The sequence below is a fragment of the Cannabis sativa genome, chromosome 7, assembly GCF_029168945.1.
Source record: "Cannabis sativa cultivar Pink pepper isolate KNU-18-1 chromosome 7, ASM2916894v1, whole genome shotgun sequence".
Lineage (NCBI taxonomy): Eukaryota > Viridiplantae > Streptophyta > Magnoliopsida > Rosales > Cannabaceae > Cannabis > Cannabis sativa.
In genome coordinates this window covers 60,077,003-60,099,597 of record NC_083607.1, presented here as the reverse complement: position 1 = coordinate 60,099,597, position 22,595 = coordinate 60,077,003, and the positions used below count along the sequence as shown (strand labels likewise).

The window sequence follows — 22,595 nt, the reverse complement described above, 5'->3', positions numbered from 1 at the left end:
TAAAATACCATTTTTTTTAATGATTTTTTACATTTTTACGTTTATTTATTTTTTCTACATTTTTATGGTATTTTATAAAAATACAAAAAAAAAAAAAAACGTAACAAGAAAACAGCCTAAAAAATAATATACAAATAACTAAAAATTAACAAATAAAATAACAAGAGTATAACATAAAAAATACATGAAAAAACTGTATTTTACGTCAATAAAATCTAAAGAACCGTAAAAATATTAAAAACTTCGTACAAATTGTATCTTTGTAATTTTTTTTTTTTGTTGTTTTTGTATTTTCTTTTTTTAAATTATCCCTATTTATTAGGAGAATTTTCATTTTTATGATTTTTAAGGTATAAGTTTACAAAAATAAGATTTTTTTTTTTTCTAAAAGGTTATTTTATAGAAAAAATTAAACAAAATAAATACCAAAAAAAAAAAAAAAGAGAATTGGATGCTTCTTAAAAGAAATGTTTTGATGCACTCTATGCCTATTTGTTTATATTCATGTACGTCATAGTTAATTAAGATAACATATATATTTTTAAGAAGTTCAAAATAATTTACAATATAGAGAAAAATATCCAAACAGTTTATTTCACATGCTTATAAAATAAAATAATCATGTGTACAACCATTTTCAACGTGTTAAATTTATCTCAATTTCTTAAAAAAATTTAAAGTTGTCTTAAATAACTAAAACATACATAACTATAAAAAAAAATTGACTAAAAATTATTTTAGATACAAAACAAATATTAAAAAATTGACTAAAAAATTATTTTAGATACCAAAACAAATAACAGTATATCTATACATCCAAATATTTTCTAAAAAAATTTATAAATTTCTTTTAATATTTTTATGAATTATAATACATAAAAATACAGACGGTTATTAAACGTTGCAATTACTGTTACATTATATTATGTTTCTTCAACATGAAAAACAATATTATTTTATATCAAGCTTATCAAATCAACTCTCTTTAAATGCCAAAATAAATAAAAGGCCTATCAAATCAATGGGAAATGTAAGTATAGACTCACCTTAAACATAGTCATTTGTATTATGTCGTTTATTTTGCTACATAACTCTATACTATTCATACACATGTATTTATTTCGATATGTATACAAGTCAAGTATACAACAAACTTTAAAATCTTGATTTTATCATCTTAATCTATTCATACTCTAATTTGAGTAATTTGCGGCATAAATACCTAAGTTTAACTCCCAGTTGCAAATAAATACCTAAGTTTAATTTTTGGCGGTAATAATACCTAAGTTATATTTTTAGAACTCTGTAGGTACCTAACTGTTAAAATATTATGTCATTATCCACGTGTCATTTTCTTATTGGTATACTTTAATTAATTTTTTTTAAAAAAATAAAATTTAATGGCTTGGACCAATTAAGAATTACCACGTGGCAATTTACTTAACAATTAACAATCAGGTACCAACAAAAAATAAACTTAGGTATTTATTTGCAACTGGAAGTTAAACTTAGGTATTTATGCCGCAAATTACTCTTCATAATTTTCTAAAAATCCATTTTTTAACATATAATGTATATATATGTATGTTAAAATTAGGTACAAAATGCCAAAAAAAAAAAATGGTCCTCTTCTCTCTTTTATACATGATATAAATATAGATAGATAAACAGTTCAACTCCATATTATCATAAAAGAAAAGGAAAGAAGGAAAAAACATTAACCAACTTTCAAGAAGGCCTCATCAAAATATATACATATATAGATATATATATATATATATATGCCAAGATGATACCTCTTGAGAATAATACTAACACCCCCAAAAAAAGAGAAAGAGAATCCATGGAATTATAAGAGCTTCATCAAACAAGTTCTTTTTCTTTTTTGTTCCATCTGATCTTGTGAATGTCAATATTCCATTTCAAAATTCTCAATCTAAGAAAAGTGTTCCATCTGCTTAGTAATATAATAAAAATCACTCTATTATTAAAATTTACAAAGAAACATATCAAATAAGATAAAGAGAGGTTGAAATTTGAGTTTCATTTTTTACCTTCCAAAGACCATCGTTAAGATAATGCATGTTGTCCACTCCAATGCCCTTGTTGATTGCCTTTCTGTAAATGAAAAAAATAATATGCGACGAAATGAAACTATAGCATAGCAACATTTCACAAGGTTGGTCAGTTAAAATGATTTAACAGCCCATAAATCCGGTCGAGATTAACTTACATATCCTTTGCAGACATTTTCGTAAAACCGATTGCAAGAGCATGCTGCTTTCCTTCAGCCATTATGGCCTGAAAGTATTAAGATTTAAGGTAAGAACCTCAGACTTCAAAAATTTATCAGAACATGGAAATATTCGCAATGTTAAAATAGCGAATAATTATGTAAAATTCATACCACAGGAGTTTCTGAACCGACTTCTTCATCCAGAACACCCCCAGGAGATGTAAGACCAGGACACATAATGTTTGCACCAGCTAGAACAAATTTTATTGCTCCCCTATCAACTTGTAATTTTTTCATTATATTTGGATCTGCAGAACAAATAATAGGAAAGCATAGCATGAATCTTCTGATAGGCACCAACAAAAAGAAATAGATCTTGGAGTGTCCCTTCTGAAAAACATCTATGGATTTTGGGGGTATATCTCTTGTTTTTCTCATTTATCTACTGGAGTGGGTTGTTTCTGGGTGTTCGACAGGGGCAAGACAAGGCATTTTGGGCAAAAATCAGTGGCCCTCTTTCAACTTGTTCTGTACACCCAGAGAGCAAATATTAATTTGCTCAGCTGGTTTTTTGATCGAGGTAGACTCGCAAGCAGTGGCGTCTTTCTCATGACTCGAACACCTTGCATTTGTTGGCTTGGTTCTTTGACAAGGGGTGAGCACGGGATGCACCTACTGCTGTTACAAGTTGATCTCCATCACCTTGAGGACAAGGTGATTTTCGGACGGCCGGTATTGATAGGCATTGGGATATTAAATAAAAAGGGCATAAGTGTAATTGTAATAAGGGTATTGTTATTATATATAGGACTCAATAGTGAAGGAAAAAGGGTGTGAATGATTTTAGTTAAATGAGCCTTTTGCTCTTGGGAGAGAGCTGGGTCTCTCGAATACCCAGCAAGCTTGTTATCTTTGTCACTGTAACATCAATATAATAGCTATTATAATTCTCTTTGGTACTGTTTGGCTATCTTGCCTTTGATTTGCCACTGTTTACACACTAAATGGTAGGAAATCCCTATCATCTTCTTCTGGGGTTTTGAAATCAAGTGGAGAATACCAGTAATAAGAAATAAGAATGATATATATAGGGAAAGAAAGAAAAAAAAAGGCTTTATTATCATATCTAGAGGAATGGGAGTCATTTGTATGGTAATGATTCTCATACACCTGTTACCTGATTAAGTTTCCTAATTATGTAAAGGAGATAAAATAAAACGATTCTGATTTACTTTTTAACACAGCTTATTGTCTGCATTGAAAATTTCCCTCTCAATAGTAAAGCTAAACTCAATCAATAACAAAGCATAAACTCTTTCCATATTTTTGCCAAACTCTCAAAGATCCCATAATTTTTTCAAGTAAAGGCTTTAATTATGTGCAAAAAAGTAACACCCCAATATGTATTTAAGCTACAAACAGAAAAACAGGAATTTCAGGAACACCCCACTATTAAATGAAAATCAAACTGAAAAAAGACCAAGATCCATTTCAAATTGGGGCAAAGTTAGATTCTATCTCTTCTGCCTATTTGGTTAATTTCACACTCTGTACCAAAGTTGTCATTGGTTTGTGAATAAGAGTAAGGACTTTAATAACCCCCTTCCCGCTGGACTCAAATGCGAAAATCTACAGACTAGCCAAAGACTGGTACTTATAATAGAATCATTTGCCAAACTGACCCGTGGAAGTTTCGTTAAAAAAAAAACAGCACGAGTTTCACAGTGTCACCAATTTATTAGGAAGTATTTATAGTGTCATCATTATTTTAATTTATTGTTCTGCAAGCAGGAAATTCTTACATTGATGAAGAAGTCTTAAGGTCGGCATATAAGGGCCGTCACGAATGTTGAAAAACAGTGGAACATTGTTTACCACAACCAAATTTAGATGGTTTTGACTGCAAAGTTAAGAGGGATGTTAGATGCAAAAGAAAGTTCAGACTACAAAGTTCTCTTCTCTTTGAATGAAAACAAGCAAGGAGCAACCGAGTGAGTGTGACGAACCATTTGGTAACAATCAGAGGAGATTTCTTCGGAAGCAAATCATCCAACACAGGTTCAAGTCCAGGATACTGAAATTGAAATCAACTAAGTGTTAAAAAATCTATATTTACTGGAGGGGCAGCAATGAAAGCGAAAATAAATACAGACACATGAATCAAAACTTATGTAATAGTAATACTTGTTTGAACTTAAATAAACTGACACAGAAAGTTACCTCTTCTGCAATACTTTGCCGAATTCTGCGCTGTACAGATGCCTTCACCTGGTTTTGTGCAGAGACATCTTCAGAGGAAAATCTACAAACATCAAATAGTAAAACTATATTAAGCCTCGAGTTTCCAATAATAATAATAACTTACCTATGGACTACAATTGCAGAACTAAACACAATACTGAAACTTCTAACCGCTCAAGACATAACCAAGTCTAAACCCAACTTATGTTTCATAGGGCCATTGTTCAGTATACCCTCATTTTTCCATACCTACTATCAATTTATGGCAATAACTTGCACCCCCACTCAAAAATTTCAGTCCAAAGGCTGTGTCCATCGGACTCATATATATATATATATATGGGAAGCTTCTTAGGTGTGGGCATCACTTTTACTCTCCCGTATGAGTGTTTTCTGTTTTTAGTACCTATAAACACAATATTTCAATTTTTTGATACGACAGTCTACACTATAGTTATAGTAGGCAGCCACCCCATAGATGAAAAATAAATTTCAGAATCGTTAGTTGTACCCATATTGCATCACCATGATGTATACAGTCATATACAAAAAAAATTAGAATTTCTTTATATAAAGAAAATAAGAAATGCACCATAATAAAAGCAAAATGATGCCCTTATCTAACAATTTTCACACATATATATATATCTAAAATTACTTACTCATTTGGCTTTGGCTCAACTAGAGCATAATTTAGTGATGGAAATTCGACTTGCGGGGACGTATACCCACTCTGAATGGAGTGGGGATTACATGTATTAATGAATAATGAGACGGGGGTAGGGTGCAATTTTATATACCTGAAGCGAGTTCGTGGCGGGGTCGGAAGTAATACTACCCACCTCATATTCGACCTAGATATATAGTTTTCAAACTTTCTATATAGTTTTCTTATTATTATGTATTAAAGTTATTAGCTATACTTACAAACTTGACTATTAATCTTTCCTAATTTATTGTGTAATAAAAGTTGTTTAATAGATAGAATGTATGTTTATTTTAAAGTCAATGTTTTGTTTTCTATTTTCATTTTGAATTACATTACAGTATTTTCTTATTGTTTTAATCTTAACGGGTACCTATACCCAATGAGGAACGAAATTGGGAGATGCATTACCCGCTTATTACTCACCCGATTTTCATCTCTAAGCATAAACATGAAAACCCCAAAAAAAATTTGAACTAAGGGAACATATTAATTCTGAATTGCTTACTTTCAAAGACATTGAAAACAAAATGAAAATCATCACAATCCAACAAAGCAAATAAATAGATTAAATAGAAAGTGGAAGGAAAGAAAGAAATGCTTACTTTTTGAACATTATTTGTAGATGTGATGTGAAGAAGAGACTACTGGAAGAAGATCTTTAAACGAAAACAAGCCAATACCTAATTCATATACCATAAAACTATTACATACCAAAATATTTTTAGAGTTTCAAATGATTAGACCTAAGGGGAGTCAAAACGAAATGAAATCCAATGCTTTTATCTTGATCCTGATACTAATATTAGATATCATCAATGGAGTCTATTACCTAACATTGCAAAAAATCATTCATACTATAGAAGAATTCAACAGGAGAGCAAATTTTCTTTCAAGTTACTTTTTTTCCTTTTCATTAAATTAAAACTTTTTCACAAAATTTGTGAGTAAAGACACTAGAAAAAGGGAAACAATTTACAAAAGTTCTTGATGATATAAAACAACATTAAAATTGAACTCAAATGCTGACAATAATGCTAAAGAGATGCAAATGAACAAATCATAATTGTTATTAATTGGTAACTTCAAATTATCATCATCTCTTCTCCAATGAAGAAGCATTGCCTATTTTGATTCTCCAATTAAAACAGCAAATAAAATTTGAAACCAACCACAAATTATCTCTCCAATCAACAACACAACATTGTTTGTTCTATTCTATGTAACTTTTCATCAATTACATTTTATTTAAAGACAAATTTCACAATGTCACCAAACACTTCTTCATCATCATCATCATCATCAACACCAAACAGCTTAAACACAGTAATGAAATAATAACATATACACATAGGAACAAATACCAATCTAAAAACTGTACTATTTAACAGTATAAACTAATTACGACAGAAATAAAACTATTATCAAAAAGAGAGAGAATAGGATGAATAATAACAAATTCCCATATCAATGCAAATGCAAAACAACTCTACACAGCAAAACAGAGAGAATCAAAACTTGAGAAAACTAACTCAAACAACCAGACAAAGTTTCTCTCCGATCTCCGATCTGTAATCCAATCCAATGCTCCATATCCAATACCCGATTTTCAAATCCAATGCTTCATAGATTTTCTCTCATATAAACAAATTAGGATTACACGCCCTTTTTGCCTAAAGCTTATATTAATATTAAGTTATTTGACACATATAACAACAAAGTTGACACAAAACTTGTAACAATCTAGTTTCCAGAACAAACAAGGTACGGGTTGAGAAGGGAGATTAAAGTTAGATAAGCATTGAATGGGGAATATAGTGAATATACCATTAATAAGTAATAAAAAACCCACATCTCTAATGCAGCACATAGATTAAATCAAACTTGGTACTATGAAACTGCAATGTAAAATTCAATTTCTGCTATGTCTTTAAACAACTAAACCCCAAAACATTTGTCTACTACAACTGATTTATTATAAAATCAAGAGTAAACCCAAGATTGAAATTGACGACTTTGAACTAAATCCCGTAACCACACACACACCCCTGAAACATCTTTTGGGCTGAGTAGAGAACCCAAGATTTTATAGGCTCTTTATCCATCATCCATATATCTTAGTACTAAAATATTTGAATGAAAGTGAACCTTGAATTTGAACATAAGATCAAGCAATCAAGAAACTTTCTTCGACGTAGGTATACATATTTATTTAATTATGTCTCATTTTGAAACATTACAATTAAAAAACAATGGAAGCAATCAATAAACAGCACTTTGTTCAATACCTTCAATAACAAGCCCTGCTGCTTTCAAATGATAACCCTTAGGCGACTGAAGTTCTGGACTGAAGAGATAGACTAGTCGGTGGTCGGTGATCGGTGGTCGGTGGAACGGCGACAGAGATTGACAGTGATGAAGAGAAGAAAATTTTGGTTTAGGTTTGAGTTGAACGGCTGTAGAAGATTATGCATATTTAGGTTTACAAATTATTAGGTTTCTCTCTTTTTTTTTTTTTTTTTTTTTTTTTTTTTTTTTAAATAATAGAGTAATTTGCGGCATAACCTCCTGTTCAGGTTTTTACAACTAATCCCCAATTCTAAAATTTTAGCGCTAAAAACCCCTAAACTTGTGTTCTGTTAGCAGTTTAACATTTCCATCCATTTTTAGCTGTTAATTGCCATGGTGGAATGTCTACATGTACACAGTGTATACGTGGCACAATTTTACTAGTCCACTCAAATAAATATTTAAAAAAAATAAAAAAATTAATTATTTTATAATAAAAAAATAATTTTTTTTTAAATTAAAAAATTTAAAATTAAAAAAACAATTTTAAAAAAATAAAAATTAAAAAAATCCCTAATTCCCTAACATTCTTTCTCTTCTTCTCGTCCTCTCTCTCTCATTACCCTAATTCCCTAACATTCTTTATTTACGTGGACCAATAAAATTGTGTCACGTGTACACTATGTACACGTGGGCATTCCACCATGACAGTTAACAGCTAAAAATGGATGGAAGGGGCTAAGTGCTAACAGAACTCGAGTTTAGGAGATTTTACAACTAAAATTTTAGAATTGGAGGTTAGTTGCAAAAACCTGACTACTTAAGGAGGTTATGCCGCAAATAACTCTAAATAATATTATATATTTTATAGTTTTTTTTAAAATATATATATATATATATATAATATTAAGTGTGGATATTCGCATTTTGCGGATTGGATTAGATTGGATCGTAATCGGATTGGATACTTTATGAAAAACCATAAAAGAATAACCAAAAAAAACTGTGGAAGGAGAGAAACCAATTATTAAAGCAACCAAAATAAAAATTAACAGATAAAAACCAGTTTCCTAAAATAACCAACTAAAAAAAATTGAAACTTAAAACTCCATTATGAACAACAACAAAAAAAAAACAGTTATGAAAACTAGTTACTTAAAAAAACCAGTTATGAAAACAATAGAATAATATGTGTGTCAGAACTTGGTTATTTAAAATAAAAACACCAAAATTGAAATTCCGTATTTTAATATTCCCAGTTTGATTATTTAATTAAATGCGGAATAATAAAACTGGTACTGAAAACAGTTTTCTGTAGTTACAGAATGCAACTCTGTAACTCCAGAGAAACCCAGAAAAACAAACAGTGCATAAAAGTAAAAACACACAAGATTTTTGTACGTGGTTTCAACAATCCTTTCAGATTGTTACTAGTCCACGGGGCCACGCCCAGAGATAAGATTCATTAGATCGGTATCAAAAATACAAAGTAATTGACTTATGCATAAATAGACTCCCTCTTATTGTATGCCGCAAGCTTGATGTATTCCACCTACTAACCGAATCTTGATAAAACTCCAAGTGCTCGAACTCCCTTCGATCACCTTGAAGAGTGCTTGAATCCTCCCGATTCAAGGCTTAAAGGCTATCTCCCGAAAGCCTATACAACCATCTCCCGAAGGTTGTGTGCTTGTATCCTCCCGATGCAAGACTTCAAAAGCAATCTCCCGAAAGCTTGTAAATACCCTTCTCCCGAAGGTGCACTGATGTTCTTCTTCGTTGTAGACTTGAATACAGACTCAAGACAATACAAACAACAAATAAACAGAGTAAGAGTAGAACAACTCTTCTCTACAAATCAAAGACTCTCTTTTCTAAAGATATGAATGGAATTCAAAGATACAAGAGAGGTACCAAGAGAGGTACTAAACAAAGACACTCTTTCCTTAAGATATGAAAGCAATTCTAAGTGTATGAAAGAGATACAAAACCTAGCTACTATAAGATGTATTTATAATGAATATACATCTCATAGACAGCTTACATTCAGTCTGAACAAGACCTCAACCCACTAGAAACTTCCCTAAAATAATTCTTCAATCAGTCCAGGAATTTCCGTTTCTGTACATACAAAATCGTGGGCAGTAACTACAACTTTCCTTTTATAGAAAAGGAAAGTCTAGCTCCGGTTTTCTCTTCAAGAAACCTGATCTAAGAAAATGAGAAACTCAACACAAGATCAGATTACACAGCTGGTTAGATAAAAACGAAATGGGTAACCAAACTTACCATTTTTACCTTTTTTTCCAAAAATAGGAAAGCTAGACAACTTTCCTTTCAAGTTTGATTTACACAAATATGGAAACCATATCAATATATGCCAGCCGAAATATACATTAAATAATAAAATATTTTTGTCAATTAAATATGCCAAAAATGGAATTAACAATCTCCCCCTTTGGCACTTTGATTGACAAAACATTTTATTATGAGAAAACCTGCATCAAGTGTTAGAAACCAAAGCAAATAGCTTTTTAAAGATACAAGAGTATAGAAAATACTCCCCCTGCATGAAAGCTCTCTAACACATAAAACATATAACTTTTTTTGGACGGAAAAGCTTGCAAACCGAAGAACACAACTTTTTAAATGGAAAAGTGTTAAACCACAAACAAGCAACTCCCCCTAAAACCAAGGGTCCAGAGTTGTAACAAAGAGTTCAATGAATCCAAAAAAATAATACTACTCCCCCTTTTTGTCTATCAAGGAGCCAAAGATAACAAAAACAAACATGGACAAAGTCATAAGTTCAAATAAACATTAATAAAAAGCACAAGAGAAACAATTTGCTCCCAAATCATGTCAGCCAAATCAATTTTAGCACCAATTGAAACTTTATACAAAAAGAAAGCAAGTTCATTTGAAACATTTACCGGATTGGAGCAAGGAAACCAATTGGATAGGGCAAACCTCATGAGAGGAGCATGTTGATAGGTGAGTTGAGACATATGCATGGTGTCGAAGAGTTCAATTTCATTATCACCAGAGAGATAACCGAACACCTTTTGACGATCAAACTCCACATCAGTTGGCTCAATTCCCATAGGCAAATTGAGTGCCTCAGCAACATCCTTCACAGTAAAGGAATACCAGTGTCCTCTGACAAAAACTTTGCCAAACATGAAAGAGTCCTCATCGAGAAACTCATCAGTGATGTTAGCATAAAATTCCTTCACAATTCTATCCACATACCCATCAAAACCGATCAAGGTATCTACCCATTGTCTTTCTTTCAACATGTTATACACTCCAAAAGGCTTATGAGCAATAACATTAAAATTTTTCTCCACAGTAAAATTCCTATTCTCATAGAATTTCATATCTCTAGCATGATCATTATAACAAAAATAATGAGAGTGGGGCTTGAAGTTATCAAGAGAAATACCAGAGGGCCTCTTTCTTTTCTGAGGAAGAACAGGATTTGTAGAGACAATGGGCCTTTTTCCTTTGTCCTTCTTTGGAACAGCAAGAGGGACTGGAACAGATTCTGTAGTGACAGGCTCAGTTTCTGGTTCTTCACTCTCGGATCTAGAATCATCAACAACAGGAAGATCTTTGGGCACAAATTCTTCACTTGAATCGGACAAGCCCTCTGAATCATGATCCTCCTCACTTTCTTCTGGTTCAGAATCCGAGGAAGAGACCGAAGGGGGATTCTCCTTGAGATTTTTGCCCTTTGAAGATGAAGAAACCACCTTTTTCCCTTTGGATACAATTTTAGGTTTAACCACTTCAGGCTTTGAAGGAGTGGAAACCTTGGAACTTGTTCGAGAACTCACCGTGGGCAAAGTCACCAAAGCTTGGTCGACATTAGGAGCACCATTCGAAGAAGAGGACTTCGACAATGTGTGATCGGATGAATGGGATTCATCATGATCACCCAACCCAGGTGTTGGAGAAGCAACAGGAGAGGCACCAACAAGAGGAGATGAGAATTTTGCCACTGATTTTCGAGCTTGGGTCTTCGATTTCTTGGCAGACTTCGTCGGAGCAGAAGACGAACCAGAAGCTCGGTTCTTTGGAGCAGGCGGCGCAGGCGGAGACACCGGTGAAGCAGACGCAGATCCACGAGTGGGCTTCTTGGATGGTTGGGCATTCTTAGTTTTGGCCATTTTTTCTTTGAAACCCTAGAACACAAACCCTCTTACACTTTGAACAATGTTAGACCTTTGAGAGAAAAAATAAAAAGAGAAGAGAGAGTGGTGATCGTGGGATTATGGGAAGTTGAGAATATATAACTTTCAATTTTAAATGCCCAAAATAAAAAAAACTGAAAAGGAAGGTAACTTCCTTACCTTTGACCCACGTGTGGAAAGAAAAAGGAAACCAAAGAAAGGTTTTTCAAATGTGGTCAATGTTTCCTTAAATGAAAAAAGGAAACCATATATTCCCACAAAATCCAAGAAATAAAAACCCCACCAAATCCGAAATAGCCACCAAAAAAGGAAACCAAAAATAAAATTAATTATTTAAGAACAAGTTTCCTATAAACACCAAAAAGACCAAATCTCCACAAATAAAGGAAACATTCTAAATAAATACAATTAAAACATGTTTCCAAGAAATGAAAAAAAAATAAAAGGAAAAATATTTACAAGGATTCGAAAAAAATGTGCCCCCCTTTTTCTTTTATTTTTTTAGAAAATGCCCCCCAAAGAAAAAATTGCAAATAAGGAACAAGAGAACACACCAAGACACAAAAGCACTAATCACCACTTAAGAGCAAAAATTGTGTCTAAGAACATAATGAAACATAACAAAAAAAATAACAACATTTTTAACAAAGCTCACTTGACTACTCGATCACGAACCTTTTTTTTTGTATTTTTTTTTGTATTTTTTTTGTTTTTTGTTTTTTTTTTATTTTTTGATTAAAAGACAGAAAAATAAAATAACCTTGATATTTTTGCAACTAGAATTCACAATGTCCATTTGTCTTTGTCCCTGATGAAAAAATCAAACTCATAAGAATAATCAGAAATTATTTTATCAAACTAATGAAGTAATAGAATGAGGTCATACCGGTTCACAGGAAAAATTGACTCCATCACCAAGAATATTAAAGCACATCAAACAGTAAATATATGCCAGCCGAAATATACATTAAATAATAAAATATTTTTGTCAATTAAATATGCCAAAAATAGAATTAACAAAAATGTTGTTCAAATATCAAATAATAATAAAATTAGTTTCATACAAACTAAAAAATATTTACATTGACATTCGCTCCTTCCTTCACTCTAAAATCTCATTTGAGAACTAAATTTTTAGAGAACATAACTCTGGAGAATTGTTCTTAAGCATTGAGATTAATAAAACTCAAAGTTGACTAACTTATTATCGCTGAAAGGGGGTGAACCATTATAAAACATTGTGTTCATCTCGTTAATTTTGTTTTCTACAAACCGATTTACTTTGATTGATAATTACTTGTAAAGCCCGCTTGGTTAATTTGGAAATTAGCAGTTATTTATGTTAATCATGAAATTATTTATAGCTATTTAAATAATTTAGTATTGATATTTATGGAATTCAGATATGCATGAGTATGTTATCAGTAGCTTTTATGTTTCGCATTTCCGGTGTCCGGTATTTTGGAACGCGACGTTTGGCTCAGTAGAAATCACAACTTAGTATGTTAGTATTTTGGGGACGGGTTTTAGACATTGGGAATGTCGGGAATGGCCGGGAATTTAGAATGTCCCAAAAATACCCCTTTAGTATGATTTATGTGATTTTATGGTGGAGGGGCAAAATGGTCTTTTTGCCCCATTAGTGTTTTGTCTTATATGATTTATTAAATGGAAAATAAATAATTAATTATGTGATTATTTGGCTGAAATAAAATGTGTTATATTCCTTTTTCTCAAAATTCCATCACTTAGTCAAATTTTAAAGAAATTAGAAAAAATCAAATAGAAAACTCTCTCTCTCTTTTCCTCTTGCATTTCGGCTGAGACTTGGGGGTTCAAGCTGGGATTTTTGGTAGAGATTCAAGCCCTAATTTGCTACTCTAGAGATCCCTTGTTGTGGTATGTGTTCCCTAGTTCCTTCTCTTTAAATTTCTTAAGAAAAATGTGAAAAAAATGAGATGCATGCATGATTTCTAGTTGAGTTTGCTGCTGTGTTTTTATGGTTAAATTATGTGATTCAAAGTATGTTATGTGATGTTAATTGAGTGGTTTGAAGCATGCTAGATAGGGTGTTCAAAGCTTTGTTGTTTTTATGTAAAATATGTGATTTTTGGATGAAATGCTATGATATGTTGCTGTGTTATTGCTGGATGTTTCTGTTAGTTTGCAGAGGTTATATTATGCTAGTTTAAGGGGTTTTAAGCTAGTTTGATTGCTTGTTTAGGTGGTTTGCTCAAGCTTGAGTTTGGAACTCAAAGCTTGAGCTCCAATGGCAAATTTTGTATTTGTGGTTTCTGGGTAGGTTTGTTGCCTTGGATTTGTTCTTTAGGGTATTTAGAACAGGTCTGGAAAGTTTGGGACCAATTGGGGTCGAATTGGTCAAGTTATGAGATTTTATGTTTCTTGCTCGCGAGGAACCGAATTCGGTTGAGCATCGGAATTCGGATGGGGGTTCGAAATTTCCCGAGCCGAATTCGGTTGGGCAACCGATTCTTAGGTTGGGGATTTTTCGAACCACTAGTTTTCCTCGTTTTTGGGTTTTTAGGGGTCTTGCCATGCTTTTTATCGAGAGGGAAACTTTTAGTTTCAAGTTTTAGTCCCCGGGAAGTGATTTAGCGTGTCAACTTATAGCGTTGTGATTTTTATGGTTTAGGAGCCGATGTCCGCCGTTCGCTTCGGTTCCGGTCGGGTTGGCCGCACACGAAATCGGAATCCAGGTAAGATTAGTATAACAGTATGCATATGTAGATTACATGTTTAGCGAGCATGTAGGAAGCCTATTAGATTACATTAGTTGTATGTTGGCTTCGAACCATCCAACCCTGTCACGTCGGTACAGGCTGGAGTATGACCGACGGCGGAGTATGACCGGTTTGACCGATCAGTGACACTTGGTTGGTGGTTCCGTGCTATTGACGTATCCCGTCGGTACGAGCCGGAGTATGACCAAGACGGCGGAGTATGACCGGTTCGACCGATCGTGAGGATATAGTAACACGTCGGTACAGCCGAGTATGACCAAGAATGTGAGTATGACCGGTTCGACCGATCAGGTTGTTACGTGTCAATAGTACCGTCCCTATGAACGTTCAGAACTCAGTACCATGTTGGACATGGCAGTAGTGGCTCAGTACCATGTTGGACATGGCAGTAGCGGGACTCAGTATCGTGTTGGACACGGCAGTCAGTTTTATGTATGATATTAGTATGCTTTTCTTACTGAGTCTGTCGACTCACAATTTACGTTCATGTGTAGGTAAAGGCAAGGCTGTAGCTGATGGACCGTGACCGAGCATTTGAGATTGTACATGTCGGGGCGGTTAGGCCTGGAGCGTACGATCCTCGGGACAGCAGGGCTGAGATTTTGTAACTGTCGTTAGACGACTTTATTTTGATGTAAAAGTTGAACATTAAAAACGTTTGTAAATATTTTTATAAATCGGGATCCCGAGACTTTTTGTAAAATGGTTTATAAGTTTAATGAAAAAGCAAAATTTTAATTAATCACGTTTTTCCATAAACCTCGTTGATTAGCAACGAGCTGCACAGTACGTTTAAAAATCACGTAATACGCCTAAGATAGTTAGGGTGTTACATTACTTGTGTTCATCTTGCTCGTGTACGATCTTGCTAGATCTATTGACAAGAAACTGTGTCAACAATATCATACATCAAATTTTTTATTTTTCTATATCATTTATATATTTAATTTTTTAATATATTTATTATATAAACCAAAAATAGTAAATGCAAAAGAATTAAAAAATATAAAGAAACTATTAAAATAATATTTGAAGAATAAATAGTGCTTCTCTCTATTCATGATCTAAAATATTGAGCTATTTTAGCTCACTTGATGGAGCCTATTTTTAACAATATATATATATATATATATATATATATATATTTATATTTTTACCTTTTCAATTATTTTAGTTCATGAGATATGAGATGGGAGTGCTCTTAATACTTTAGTCTATATTTTTTTTATTATTTAGTGTGTTAATTCGTTTTTTAATTTAATTTATGTATGTAAGTGTTTTATGTATTTTTTACGAGCTCAAAAGGTCATTAGTTTTCGCTATAGCTTTATTAATTGTGTAAATTTCTAAGGGTCGTTGTATTTTACGTGACTCACGATTTTTATATTATAGCCCATGGGTCGATAAGCGTGCACTTTGACTAAACAATGAGCTATTCTGGTTGAAGAGAATCATGCGCCGTTAGTAATGTCATCATTGCATATTCTTAAGTGATACTTGTCAAAAAGAAATCTTAATTTAGGCAAGTTATAAATAAAAAAAAAAACTTTTAGATAGTAATTAATTAGACTATTTAGAATTTTTGCCGCTCGATCTATGATTTATAATTAATTACAATTTTTTGTTTTTGTTTTTAGTCACAAGTTTTGTTGTGACTAACAATAAAAAATTTTAAAGTGAAAATTTATGAATCTTAACCTCAACACCTTAATTTATTCATAATATTTAAAACATTAACGAAATATCTCTTACAACTACTTGCTCATAATATAAACAATCATAATATATATATCTATATATTTATATTGGGTATCCAAACTTGTAATTCCCTTTTTAAGACACTACTTGCTCATTTATTTATCACAAATATATATTAGTGGAAACTTATGAAGAGTTTGTTAAACTAATAATATACTAAAAACCAAAAAGAAAATAGAGATGAAGAAGAAAAACAAACAAAACTATATATATAGATATATAGAATAATTCTATTGTAGATACCCTTATTTTGTTCTTATAGTATATGAACATTTTTCTAATCATTGATGTGTAAGACTTTTGAGAGTGCACATTAACTAATATAGATTTACATATACTCAATAAAAATATTAAATTATTAAAATAATATATGAATATTAATATGATGATACAACCCAAATATTAACTATTATCATACACTTATTTATTTATTACCATTTGATCTATTATCTATGGCTATAAAAACATCCATACCATAGAAATAAAACAATAGTCATTACCATATAAATATCCATATAGAATATATATATCATAATTAATTCTAGTCAAACAAGTTCATGAGAGCATTTTTCTTGCCACATGGTTGAGGTAAGAGCTCCTTAATATTATTATTATTATTATTATGAGGATGAGGAGAGACATGAGCAAGTTCAAGGTTGGGAAGAGTAAGTCCTTGCTTTTCCAAGTGTTGTTTTTTGTCTTGGTAGAGATAAAGGAAAGCAATAAGAGAGACTTGTGTTGTGAAAAGGATAGTCCAAAGTGTTGATGAACTTTTTGATGTTCTTTTATAGTAACCCTCTAATCCAGTGTAGATGTTTATAATCCCAAATAATGATATCAAACTCCCAAATATCCAATGCATTATGTACCATACCTTTCTTCCTCTCTTTCCCCTGCATAATTTTTATTTAATTATATAATTACAGTAAAAATGATCGTTAAAGTACTTAAGTTATGTTTGAAAGTTAAATTTTAATGAGAAAAAAAATGGAAAATAAATAATTATAAATTCTCATATTTGGTATGTAAAAAAAAAAAATGAAAAATTTACATAATAGACTAATTTTTTTTTAAAAAAAATTATAAAAATATATTAATACAAAAAATTTTCATTTTTACTATTTGAAGTTACAAATCTTAACTTTTCCCAAATAATTTTTTATTTTTTTTTATCTAAACACCCTTAGAAGAATTTTCCTTTTTCAATTCTGAGAGCCAAAAAATAGTTTATAGAATTTACGCCAAACAAGGCATAAAAGATAGCATACTGTTATTATTGTATTTCAACATGAGATCCCACATGTTTTAATTTACTAAATAATATAAGAAATTGCTAACCACTCACAATACTCCATATTAGTATAGTATTGCACATCTTAAAGTACTTAATATTAATGCTATTTAAAAATGTTATACTTTTGAATAAATATTTTTATTGAGCGGTAATTATATAAATATATTTAATTTCTTTAATTTTAAAATATATATAATATGAAGTAGGTTTCAATGATCACATTAAATATGTAACCATGATGATTACATTTACTTTTAGTATTAATTTAAAAATTTACTAAAAATAATTAATAAATTACTTACAACCTAATACTAACTTAATTTATTTATTTTCTTAAAATAAAAAGATATTATAAATATTAATTTTTAAAAATATTTTAATTAAAAAATTAATTTATTTTAAGTATATAATTTATTTAAATCTAAAAATAAAAATTTTACTTATTCTATCATGTCATAAAAAAATGTAATTATATTTTAATACTATATATAAATAGATATAAATTGATATATAAATATATATATATATTACCTATGAGGTCTTAGAAAGCCTATCATGGCTTGGATCCAAATGGCAATGTAGAGAAGAAGACCTATTTTCTGATGATTATTGTTAAATAAATTCTCAAAGTTTCTTAAAGACATTACTGCTCCAGCTGTAGCAAGTATCACTGACAACATCTGTAAATTCAAGCACACATCACCCATTTTAATACAAATATATATATATATATATATATATATATATAAACATAATGAAACATATAAAATCATTATTGAATAACTATATATATATAAGTTTGAATTTTCACGTTTTCATGATCATCATACTTATATTTATGACAATATTATATTATTGGCTAATTTTACAGTACATTCTCTTTTTCTAAATATGTATTTTGGTAAATTTTTTTACCGAAAATTTTTTAGTTTAATTTTTTTTTTTTTATAATTGTGTATGTCATAGTTACTTAAAATAATTAGTAAATTTTTAAAAAATTTCGAATAATTTACAATGTCAAAAATAAAATTTACATATTTTGTTTTACGCGTAACTGGTTTTTCTTATAATACGTGTGGTAAGTAATTATTTAAACTTTATTTTTGACAATGTAAACTATTCAAAATTTTCTAAAAATTTACAACCGATCTTAAATAACTAATCATAAAATTTAATTACTTTAAAAGAAAATTTAAATACCAAAATAAAAAAAAAAAAACCTACCAATTTACTACATATATTTCCTACATTATATACATAACAACAAACTCAAAAGCCAAATTAGAGAGAGAAGAATTTATAAATTATGGAAAATAATAGTATAGTTAATAATTTAATGTAATTTCTTTTCTTAATATTCAAGTCTTCATCATATTAATCTTCTTGGTTATTAACTAGCTATATATATCTATATATATTTTTTAAAAACAGTGGGCTATGCATAATATTATATATATAAGCAATTTTAAAGAACATAAAATATATATAGTAGACACTATCCTTGTTAGAATTTGGGAATAAGATGAATGGGGTTCCATCTCAAAACCAATTAATTATGAGTGGAGTAGCCTATGTTCTTATATATGGCTCAATACTTTTACATTTAATCCATGTGTATCTCCCTTCAAGATGGTGGCTATTTTTGCTCATCAATATTGAATCACCTTATCACAGGCCATGCTATTTGCTCGCTTATTTTTGTTTGGATCTCAGGCGTCTTTTGCACTATCTGGATCTCGTGCGGTTGGCTAACCATTCGGACAGGTGTGGATCGAAAGCCCGCTAGGGATATGGCTCGATACTATGTTGAGAATCATGTGGTTCCATCTCAAAACCAATTGGCTATGAGAGAAGTAGCTCATTCATCTTATATATTCTATTATCTTTTCACATATTAGCAATGTGGGACTCTAACATCTCTCCTCAAGATGGTAGCTATTTTATTTGCTCACCATCGTGGACAATTCGATCATAAGCGGCTCTATTTTGGCTCACTATCCCTGATCACAAGTGACTCTTTTTGTTCTATTTTTTGGATGGGTATCTTTAAAAACAGTGGGCTATGCATAATATTATATATATATATATAAGCATTTTAAAAGAACATAAAATATATATAGTGGACACCATCATTAAAATTAAAGAAAAAAGTTAAAGATAGTATGATGATGTTTTTACACAAATTAATAATGAAATTATTAGTTTAAAGACTATGCATGGATCTCATTTACCATGATGATCATCATATGTGATAAGAATTCTCCACATATATATATATAACTAATATTAATGCTTTTAAAAGTATAAAACTTATTATTAATATTTATAATAATAAAATAATATAATATATATTCGTAGTTAAAATACTTAATAATATGCTAGCTTGCAATATTTTATTATTCTTTAATAATTTAATTTTTTTAGTTACTAAAGTATCCAAATTATTACTTATAATACAACTACATATATAAATTATTTTAGTAATAACTGCAAAAATAATCATATTATTTGTAGAATTCAAAAACCCAAATTATTTTCTTGGTCCTATTATAATAACTTGAGTATTTAATTTACTCGAAAACTAAATAACTAACTATTAAGCACTACCAAATTAACAATTTAAGTAGTAAAAAAAATGATAATTTTATACAAACATTCACATATAATATAATACATTATAAATGTTATAAACATAATATAATCAAAATTAAGATTAATATTATAAATTATAATAATTAATTGAGAGACTTGCCTGAAAAATAAGATGAAGATAGAAGAAAACTTTGGCTCGAGTGGATCCACTTTCTTCTCCACTTGAAATTCTTATTAATAGTATTCCAATTGGCATTAAAAATCCCATTGAAATCCATAGAAGAATTCCATGAACTCTAATATGAGATATCATTCTAGGACTCAACTGAAAATACATATATAATTTATTAAAAAAAAAAAACAAGAAGACATGGATCCAAGAATGAACACACATAATTTATAAATTAAATTACATATATATATATATATAAGTGTGAGTATATGACTTGAAATCAAATTATCTTTCTTAATATATATTATATAAATTAAGTACCTCATGAGAGTTGTTTTTGAGGCTCTTGTTGTGAATGGTATCATCATATGAAATGCAGCAAACTAATGGAAGAAAATATTGGAAGATAGTAAAAGAAGCTAGCATCCCAAAACTCTTCATTCTCAATTGATGATGAAAGTATACACTAAGAAAAACAAAACTTCTCATTATTATTAATATATAGAGAGATAATATTATATATATAGCCACATTTTTCTTTCTCTCTATCCTCTTTACTTTACTTTTATGCTTATAATGACTTTTTTAGTGACACATAGACATATAGTTTTAGAGAAAAAATTAATAAGGTAAAGTTTTTGAAGAGAGATCATTACATTAGTTGTATTTAATTAGTTAGAGATAAATATAATTTAAACATTCTTGATATATATTAATTTGTTTATAGCTAGCTAGATTTAATTGTATACTTTTTTTTAGTTTGTAGGAGTATTCATTTAATTTAATCTGTATTATTTTGCTTATATATAGTTTATTTGATTGGTAAGCATATTTAGAAAGTTATTATGTAAATAGAATCGAGTGTAATTTGGAATAATTATAAGGTCTAAGGTATTTGTTTAGCTAGGTAATACAATAATATAACTAGAGGTAATTAATATTGAGTCTCACTCAACTACTCTTTCCAATTTGGAGGTAATTGTACCCATGTAATTGAAATAATTACACCGTGTAATTGTAAAATATTACTATTTTCAAATGATTAATGTTATTAAACTATGTAATTACTAATTTAGTTATCGAACATGAAAATAAAAATTCATATGTAATTATTACTTCTCATCGCTTGCTTGTGCCACTTGCATCAATCTATTGTACTTAGACATATGGGCCCTGAAGTTTGTTCTGCCTTAGTATAGATCCATTTGTGATATTTAAAAATTCTCCGACAGCTGTGCCTCTATGATTCTTCTTAAGCATGTCTCAAGATCCCCATCTTCTTAGTCATATATGGCTCCGCTTTGTTTTCGGGCCAAATAGTCTGTAAATTTAGTCAAAGTTATTATCTAATCTTCCAATCGTCTAGTGTGGTCATCCATGAGCTCACATCCACGGATTTTGTCATTGATGCTGAACCTGATGTCTCATCTACGGGGCTTTTCCTTTTTACCTTTCACTTTGTACTGCTTTACATTAGGCGATCCCTGAGGTCCACCATCGACATGCCATCTTCCGAGTATCTCTTTCATTTCCATGCTCTAGTTAACAGAATCGCTGGGGTGATTTTTCCATCCCTGAACATTAGGCTTTTGCACCTGAGTACAAAGTCCATCGTCCCATATCACTCTTCCTTGAGGTTTGATTGGACGACCCTGCAGTAGGGCATAGGCAATCCTATCTGTTGCTCCATGTAACATTTTGAGTGGGTCTGCTCAGAGGCTTACCCATGATACATTTCCCCTTGTCTTTTGCTGGAGCGAAAGGTCCATCTCTCGGATGGTTAAACTTTTTAACGAGAATATTTTCTTTTGGGATATTTTCTTCAAGAACATTTTCTTCAGGATCAGATTGTGCTTGTATCCGTGCCAGAGCATCCTGAATTTTAACGAGAAACCTCTTCTTGGTCCACTGATCTCTTTTTGGTATTTGCGAGTTCTCGACTCAATGACTTCGAGATTTGGCTCATAATACTCTACGCAATCCTTTTCATCGTAGCCACCTTCAGGATCCTCCTCATGATCTTCTCAATCATCTTCGTCAATGGGGTCTTCATCGACGTGCTTTTCGCGTTGCTATTCTTTTTAAGCAAGACGAATACCCACCTTTGACGTTTCCCTGCCTCCCATAGTACCCACCCGAGTGTGTATTAGGGGGAGTTGATTAACGTCCTCCATGGCAACATCATCTCCACCTTTGTGAGCAGTAGGCTTTGCGACGATAGTTCTAGTGGTTACCATTGTTGTAGATGACAACTTTGGTAGAAAAATCTTTCCTTAAGCTCTCAATGAAAGCACCAAAATATTTATCGAGATTTTTAGAAACCGATTATAAAATAAATAGAGCTTAAGA

At 30.9% G+C, this 22,595-nt stretch overlaps 2 protein-coding genes across 3 annotated transcripts; both read right to left on the bottom strand.

Moving 5' to 3' along the window:
* Positions 1–1,611: 1,611 nt before the first annotated feature.
* Positions 1,612–7,673, bottom strand: LOC115697173 (uncharacterized). Of its 2 annotated transcripts, XM_030624084.2 has the most exons (9): positions 7,472–7,673; positions 5,789–5,866; positions 4,457–4,538; positions 4,243–4,310; positions 4,039–4,136; positions 2,408–2,544; positions 2,234–2,301; positions 2,055–2,118; positions 1,612–1,954 (listed from the first exon to the last, which is right to left on the bottom strand). In XM_030624084.2, exons 2-9 carry the CDS (start codon positions 5,797–5,799, stop codon positions 1,937–1,939), a joined length of 546 nt encoding a protein of 181 aa, XP_030479944.1. In that variant the 5' UTR covers positions 5,800–5,866; positions 7,472–7,673; the 3' UTR covers positions 1,612–1,936. The 2 variants fall into 2 exon arrangements, with proteins under 2 accessions (XP_030479944.1, XP_060957590.1); XM_061101607.1 differs by having other exon boundaries at positions 1,612–2,118; positions 7,472–7,666.
* An 8,894-nt stretch (positions 7,674–16,567) lies between these two features.
* On the bottom strand, positions 16,568–20,796 carry LOC115697170 (cytochrome b561 domain-containing protein At4g18260). Its single transcript, XM_030624082.2, has 4 exons — positions 20,568–20,796; positions 20,235–20,399; positions 18,014–18,162; positions 16,568–17,081 (listed from the first exon to the last, which is right to left on the bottom strand). Exons 1-4 carry the CDS (start codon positions 20,733–20,735, stop codon positions 16,730–16,732), a joined length of 834 nt encoding a protein of 277 aa, XP_030479942.2. The 5' UTR covers positions 20,736–20,796; the 3' UTR covers positions 16,568–16,729.
* Positions 20,797–22,595: the final 1,799 nt, after the last annotated feature.

Coding starts and splice junctions, on each gene's coding strand:
- LOC115697173 (XM_061101607.1), bottom strand. Junction 2,545..4,038: donor CTTAAGACTTCTTCATCAAT/GTAAGAATTTCC, acceptor TTTGTTCTGCAG/ATCCAAATATAATGAAAAAA. Junction 2,302..2,407: donor TCGGTTCAGAAACTCCTGTG/GTATGAATTTTA, acceptor TAATACTTTCAG/GCCATAATGGCTGAAGGAAA.
- LOC115697170 (XM_030624082.2), bottom strand. CDS start 20,735: ATGAGAAGTTTTGTTTTTCTTAGTGTATACTTTCATCATCAATTGAGA. Junction 20,400..20,567: donor TCAAAAACAACTCTCATGAG/GTACTTAATTTA, acceptor ATGTATTTTCAG/TTGAGTCCTAGAATGATATC. Junction 18,163..20,234: donor ATCTTCATCTTATTTTTCAG/GCAAGTCTCTCA, acceptor TTGAATTTACAG/ATGTTGTCAGTGATACTTGC.